Below are 7,683 nucleotides of genomic sequence, written 5' to 3'. Positions count from 1 at the left end.
AATAAAAGATAAGGGGGAGTTTGTGCAATTTGATTTGTTTGTTCAGAGCGAGAATTAAGAATGAGTTTAGAAAGGGAAATTTTGATTGCAGAATGTTAGTGGTGGTTAGGATTTTTTTAATCTCCTCTATTTATTTGTTTGAATTAAATAGTAGTAGGTCTATTCATAGATTGGTTAAATGGTACACATTTAAGCGATAAGTTTGTGGGGTTTTACCCCCTCCAGCTGTTGAGTTTTATCAGATTCACACGTGGGTTAAGGCGCTATAAGGTTATATTGTTGTGAATCTTAAGGTGGTTCCGTACACACTCCTAGTTTTTAGTGTGAGGTTTACTCTTTCAGATGTAATTGAAACATAGACTTAAATTAGAATTCCTAAACATATCCTGAAAGTTTCCTTATATATACGGTTTAATTTGAATATATTTTTTACGGTTTAGCTCGATTTTAAAAATGAGATCCAAAATTCAATCTGATCCAAACAGTATTTATAAAATATTTTATGATTTAGTTCAATTTTCAAAATGAGATCCAAAACGCGATCCAAACAATTTTGATAAACCAACGTCCAAACGCACCAAAAAATAAGTATTTAAGTATTTGGGGTTTTCGATTTTTTCATCGGCTTATTTACGGTTTTATTTTTGATCGGTTCAGATTTGAATCCTCGTCACTAAAAGAAAAAAACTTCCTTTGTCGTCTTTATTCTTTTTCTTCTTCCTTAACCTAACAAAATCATAAACACTTTCAGCACTGCGATTCAATCACGAACTCTCCGATTCAAGGTATTCTTCTTCTTCCTTCTCTCTCTCTCTCTCTCTCTCTCTCTCTAGGTTCACCCTTCCTTTTTGTAATTCCCGATAAACCCTCACTCTTAGTATAACATCCAATTCCATCTCTTCGATTTACGCTGTTAATTTGTGATTGTTCTAATTCTTTTGCATTAATTTGACTAATGCGATAATTGATTATGTAATTAACTGATTAATCGTTTTTCAATTTATCTATGTTAGGGTTTTTGTGTGTTTTCTGATGTTAGGGTTTCAATAGTTTGTTTTCCAATTGCAAATGTTTGATTATTATTACTGTTATCAATTTCTTGTATGAAGAGCTTAATTTGAAGGTTATTGCATAAATGCACTTATTATGATAAGCACTTTTGTGTAAGCTACTTTTGAAAACAGCTTATGAATAAGACATAAGCTGTTTTCATAAGTTAGCCAATCCAAACAGATCCGTAACAAGACAATTTTTGTATAAGCCATTTTCGTAAGCTATATTGGAGAACTTATGAAAATAAGCTGAAAACAGCTTTATGAACATGCTGTATTCATAGGTTCTCCCAAACAGTCTTAAGAAATGCTTATGACCGCAGTAGATAAACTCAAACATGCCTGGAATTGATATTCTTAATGAAGCAAGTTTGAAATTTATGTTTAGGGTTTCATTTTAAACTACTGATAGGAAATTATTAAAGCTGAAAGAAATTGAGGTATATACAAGAGTAAGGGCATGTTTCGATTGACTTAGTTGAGCTTTTCTAATGGCCTTAGTAATTTTGTGGGACTGTTTGGGACGAACTTATAGGTATTGATGCTGTCTGTGATTGATCTGTTTTTTTATTTATTAGTTTGACTGAATACAAGAAATATTTGTGTAATTATTCGTTTTTCAATGATTTTGTGTGTTTTCAAAAGTTAGTGCTTCATTCATTTGTTTTCAAACTGCAATAGTTTGATTATTACTGTTACCACTTTCTCATGTTAAAGGGGTTTCATTATTGAAGAATGTTTTGGGTATGGTTCCATTCTAAATCACTGATAGGAATTATTAAAGCTGATAGAAATTTAAGGTCTGTTTGGATTGGCTTATTTGAGCTTATATACTGACATAAGCTGTTTTGAGAGACTGTTTGGTAGAATTTATGAAAACAGCTCATGACATGTCCATAAGTTATTTTAATGTTATTTTCATAATTTCACCAAGACAGCTTATTAAAACAGCTAATAGATTATACGAAAACAATTTAAACTTATTTTATCTTTTGTTATAGAAATAGCTTATACACAAGCGTTTTGTTTGGGAAGAACTTATGAAAACAGCTTATGACATGTTCATAAGCTGTTTTCAACTTATTTTCATAATTTCTCCAAGATAGCCTATGAAAACAGCTTATAGCTTAAGCCTATACAAAAACGATTTAACTTTATATTATCCTTTGTTATCAGAATAGCTTACACATAAGTGCGTATCATGATAAATGGATATTGCTATAAGCTGCAAGTTAAGCGGATATTGCTACATTGTAATTTGTAAATTGTAACTTTTGGGCTTGTAATGCAAACAATAACTTATTCTTTATACACGTTTACAATTTGAAAATGTGTTCAGTTTATGTTTTTGACACATTAGATGCACAAGAGAGGTAACTTGCTTAGGGTTATTGATATGTTTTTGACGCTAGACCACCCTTTGTGATGAAAAATTCTGGAGTCATGCATATTGCATTGCATACTTCATTGGTAGAGATTTTGTTTAGAGCACATATGAATTGTATATAGGGTCTGTTTGAATTGACTTATTTGAATTTATCTACTGGCCTAAGTTTTTTGAGGTGGTTTGGGAGAACTTCTGAAAATAGCTTATGACAATTTTCACAAGCTTTTTTTCTTAAGTTCTCCAATATAGTGTATAAAAACAGCTTATAGCATACACAAGAGCAATTTAACGTCATTTTATCTTTTTCTATAAAAATAGCTAATGTAAGCTTATGCATAAGCTGCAGATAAGCTGCAAATAAGCTGTCTATCCAAACAGGCCCATAATTATCATGTGTGTGTGTAGTTTTAAGTATGATTGGGGATCCTTCCTGTTTGTATTGTGCTAGAATAGTCCATATGATTTTACGCACATGCAATTTCTCATTCAAAATCAATGTTAATCGGAATCAAAGTTTTCTTTCTAATTTTTTCCTTTATTTGCAAGGGATTCTATTTAAGTTTGATGAATGGTTTTGTTTCATTGTTTCGTTGGACTTTTGTTGGGGTTACAGGGAATTCGCTTTTGAAAAAGAAAAGGTTTTTGCTGTTGCATTTTTATCATTTGTTTGCAGTGATGGTTATGCTTAATTACTGGTTTGGTTTTTATATAACCCGGCATGTATGAGTCAAATCTTAGTCTGAATTTAATTGTTATGTTAAACCCACTTGGGTTGGTCCGGTGGTATTGGCTTGGGACCTGGGAGTGTGCTCCTCCTCGAGGTCTCAGGTTTGAATCACTCCGGTGTCAATTTGGGTGGGCTAATTTAGCTTCTTCAAAAAAAATAAAATTTAACTGTTATGTTATATTATGTGTTAACTATAAGGTTTTGCTATTCTGATTGTTTTTTCCTCTGTTAAAACATGGTTTAATCATAGCTTAGTGATTGTCATTTTTCCCATGGTATGTTGTAACGTACAGATGAGGTTAGTGTGTTGTTGAGCTTTCAAAATAATATTTGAATTTTAAGAATCAGTAAGTGATTCTGTACAGAAGCGTAAACTTCAAATTTCTGTCTAACTTTCCCTTTTTTTCTTTCTTTCTTGGATGAAATACCCACCTTTGCAAACGGAAACACACCAGACAATTGTGTTGTTGCAGAGCTTAGCTTTGCACAGTGATTGACAACATAGCTTAAATATATAATTGCTCAGTTTCTGTGCCCTAAATTTTTATTTCACATCCTTAGGTACTCATAACTAGCTGGATCCTTTGTCGTTGTGATGGACACTGTAACTGAATCCCAGAGAACTCTGTATGTATTCTCCCTCTTCCTCCCTCTTCAAGTTTAAGGTTTTAATGCAGTAATTAAATTTAGTCTTAAATGTATATGTTGTTGCTTATTTTCTGTGCCCTAGGTACCCATATGTAACTGGATCCTCCGTTGTTGCTATCAAATACAAAGATGGCATTCTCATGGCTGCTGATATGGGAGGTCTGAAGCTAAATCACATCAATTCATATTAGCACCATAGCTTTCTCTGTGTTATAACTTCACCTTTTTCAATTGCAATTTACATGCGCCTTCTTGTTCAACTTTTACTTTGTTGGTTCTAGTTTGTAATTACCTTTCCTGCTATCGCGGTTAGATTTTACTGCCTTCATTTCAAATGTAGTATTTAATTGTGATTTTATCTTCAAGCAAAAGTGCTTCAAATCCATTTCTCCTGAAAATTTCTTTATTGATGTTTTAACTTTTTAAGAAAAAAGTTGTACACGAATAAATTTTGTTTCCTTACAAGGGCCAGTTTTAGTGCTTTTCTTCAGATTTGTAATCGTGTCATCTCTGCAAAGTTCATTGAAGTGTTTAAGTCCTGTTTCACTCTGCAAAGTTCTTTGAAGTGTTTAAGTCTTGTTTCACTCTGCATATAATGCCAATGATAATTGATGGATAGAATGAACTATTTCACAGGCTCATATGGATCTACACTGAGGTACAAGAGTGTTGAGCGTTTGAAGCCTATTGGAAAGCACTCCCTTCTTGGTGCTAGTGGGGAAATAAGCGACTTTCAAGAAATTATGCGCTACCTTGATGAGCTCATGTGAGTAGTTTTTTTAAATAATACAATTAATTTCACTAAAATGCACTGATTACTTCAAATAAGTGAAGCAAAAGACACTTTCTGTGTATTTTACCCTTGACTTTAAATATTGCAACTTCAAGATTCTCATATAACTGTTACTTTTGACTTTTGATTACCGCAGCCTTATTGACAACATGTGGGATGATGGGAATTCTTTGGGGCCTAAGGAGGTCCACAACTATTTAACTCGGGTGATGTATAATAGGCGCAACAAGTTCAACCCATTGTGGAACTCACTTGTTCTTGGTGGTGTTAAAAAGGGGCAGAAGTACCTTGGCACAGTATGCCTTACTTTGTCTTGTCATTCAGTCCAACAGTTTAGGTACCTACCTGATTTTTGTTTGTTGTATTTGTGTATCTTATCCAGGTTAGCATGATTGGTGTTAATTACGAAGACAACCATGTGGCAACTGGGCTTGGAAATCATCTTGCTAGGCCAATTCTCCGCGATGAGTGGAATGAAAACTTGACATTCGAAGAAGGTGTTAAGTTACTCGAAAAATGCATGCGAGTGCTTTTGTACCGTGATAGGTCTGCTGTGAACAAGATTCAGGTTTGTCCTGTTTCATTTTCTTACTGCGCTGCTCTGCTTTCAACCTCCCTCTCCCCATTTGAAACTTATGAACGTTTAATAATTTAACATCAAAATACTACATGAACATGTAATTAACGTGAAAAAGTGAAAACTTTGTAGTTCTATATATAGCTGATAGTGGTTCACCTTTGATCAACTAGCATCCCCATAGGTCGATGTCCAGGTGCTACACTTGGGAAAAATATTCATAAATCTCAAATTTCCATATTTAACATTATCTTTCAAGATCATGCTCAAATTTTGATTATTTTAGATTATGAATGGGACTTGTAATGGACTTGGTTTGAAATTGAATAGCGATTGTTATCTGCAGTACTCTTAATTTTCTGTACATGCTGTCACTGTTAAGGAAGCCACATTAATTTTTCAGTTAGAAGTTTTACAATCACATTTTATACGTTTAGAATTGTGTGGTTAAAGTGAAATCATTTGTATGAACATCAATTGATAACATTTTTGCTGCTATGTGCCAATTCACATCACATGTTACCTAGATCTAAACGTGACATCCTTATGAGGATGTTTCCTACCTCCCTTCCACAATTAATTAATTTTGGCTGGATCAGATCAACATAGCTTGGCAGAGAATATTGACCACCTAAGAAATGAAGGCCGTGCCATAGTAGCAGAAAATAAAGGATCATCTAATGACGATGATGCAAAAAGTAGCAATAATATTGTTACAGAACCACGAGAGTAAATGTCAAAATTGGGGCTTTGAAGGCTCTTCAACTTTACTCTCGCAGACCAAAGAAGTAAAAACTGAACAGGGGTGGGCTTGCACCCATAGAGGGAAAGTTATTTGAGATAGAAAGGGAGAAAATAGTAAATTCAGGATTTTATAGGTTGATTCGTCGGCATGGGAGTCTGGATTTGCTTTCACTTTTCTGGCTTCGCTTGGGTCACCCCAGATTGTTTCTCCTCAGCTGAGAGTTTTGTTCGTACCTTTATTCTATATATGTTTTCTGTTATTTTCTCAGTAGTAATACAATCTCCTTTTAGATAGGAACTTTTCTATCTTAGAGCCATTGGTTTTTGGTTGCACTTGCTTACTACCATGAATGATTCGGAATACTGAGTTAGATGTATTAGATGTGCAACATCAATACACTGGCATAATGTTAAATTTTTTTGATTATGACCCAATTAAGCGGCCTCAAAATCTGGTCAGTGGCTAGTTACTGGAAGGTAATAACACCTAGATGATGGTTGCTTGCCTGTGAATTAAAAGACATTTATTTGACATCTGTCATGTATATGTGTTAGATACATCATCTTGTTTAGCATCCGTGTATAATTTTCAATATCGTGGTCATTATGAGAATCTGTTGCTAATTTTATACTCTGATGCTCGAGTGTTGACATTATTTATTTGCTGAATATGTTGTGTCGGGTTAACTATGAGCCTGCACTGCGCTGCGCCCTAAACTCAATGATTTGTTTCGTTCGTTAGTTGTTGAATTCTTCTTCTTAATATAAAATGCAGCTAAACTGAATGAGCTATCTATCTATTTTATTGTGATATTTACTGCATTTATAATGTTGTATCTACAGATATCTAAAATTACCGAAGAAGGTGCTACTGTTTACCCACCATTCTCTTTGAAAACATACTGGGAGTTCTCCGCCTTCAAGAATCCAACAGTTGGTGCTGAAGGTTCATGGTAGTTTGCTCGTTGTGAATGAAATGAAACAGAATTTTACATGGATTTCAGCATAACTATTCAGTGTTGTATGGATATGAAATGAGTAGGCATTCTGAAGTTAAATGAGACTTCAGTGTTTATTTCTTAAATTGTTAATGATTGTTTGAATTGATCTATTTCAATTTTCAGTGACATTCATCATGGTAATTAACCTTTTTTCTTGAATTGTTTGCATTGAAGTCAGTGAGTGACATGTGTTTGAAATTAGTCATGAGCTTTGGTTCCTCACTACAAGGGGCGGATCCTGGCTTAAGACATGATGACTTTTTAGCCTAAAATAAAGGGTTATATATATATATATATTTTTTTTTTTTAGATTTTAGTATATGTAAAAAAAAAAAAAAGAAGCGATTTTCAGAAAAAATGATTTCCTTTTTGTGGAAGTCTATAAAGTAAGCTAAGTCTCTATTTTGTTTGCGAGTTGGATTTTTATTTGAGGGGTTGACTTACTTTTCTTTTGTAAATTAAAGATACTTATAAGTTATTTTAAAAACAGACTAAATTTAATCATAGTATTAATGTTATCATTTATCATGTATTTTTCAAGTTTTTAATTCCATACTCTTGAGATAATTGTTCTTTCATGTTTTTGAAAATATCAAATACACTTCAAAAAATGAACTTAGCCTTTCAAACATCAAATGTCTTTCCTCTCAAAATTAAACATGCAAGAGAAAGCCTAAGCGGTGTGATTAGTAGACTAAGAAAACATAAAGTGGATCTAAAGTAAATTTTGAACCATTTATGTTTTAGACTTTAG

The 7,683-nt window shown here is 33.3% G+C and overlaps 1 protein-coding gene across 1 annotated transcript; it reads left to right on the top strand.

Annotated features, from left to right (window-relative positions):
• Window positions 1–631: 631 nt before the first annotated feature.
• On the top strand, window positions 632–7,088 carry LOC11442569 (proteasome subunit beta type-4). The gene is made up of 7 exons (XM_003620434.4): window positions 632–785; window positions 3,728–3,793; window positions 3,897–3,973; window positions 4,451–4,580; window positions 4,744–4,903; window positions 4,990–5,175; window positions 6,772–7,088. Exons 2-7 carry the CDS (start codon window positions 3,762–3,764, stop codon window positions 6,883–6,885), a joined length of 699 nt encoding a protein of 232 aa, XP_003620482.1. The 5' UTR covers window positions 632–785; window positions 3,728–3,761; the 3' UTR covers window positions 6,886–7,088.
• Window positions 7,089–7,683: the final 595 nt, after the last annotated feature.

The sequence above is a fragment of the Medicago truncatula genome, chromosome 6 (assembly GCF_003473485.1).
Source record: "Medicago truncatula cultivar Jemalong A17 chromosome 6, MtrunA17r5.0-ANR, whole genome shotgun sequence".
Taxonomy (NCBI): domain Eukaryota; kingdom Viridiplantae; phylum Streptophyta; class Magnoliopsida; order Fabales; family Fabaceae; genus Medicago; species Medicago truncatula.
The sequence above is the reverse complement of the archived record's forward strand: the minus strand, read 5'-3'. Positions and strand labels throughout refer to the sequence as shown.

What these genes read in the sequence shown, in the direction of transcription:
- LOC11442569 (XM_003620434.4), top strand. Translation starts at nt 3,762, where the DNA reads ATGGACACTGTAACTGAATCCCAGAGAACTCT. An exon ending in CATGGCTGCTGATATGGGAG is followed by an intron (nt 3,974 to 4,450) that starts GTCTGAAGCTAA and finishes ACTATTTCACAG; the next exon opens with GCTCATATGGATCTACACTG. An exon ending in CTGCTGTGAACAAGATTCAG is followed by an intron (nt 5,176 to 6,771) that starts GTTTGTCCTGTT and finishes TTGTATCTACAG; the next exon opens with ATATCTAAAATTACCGAAGA.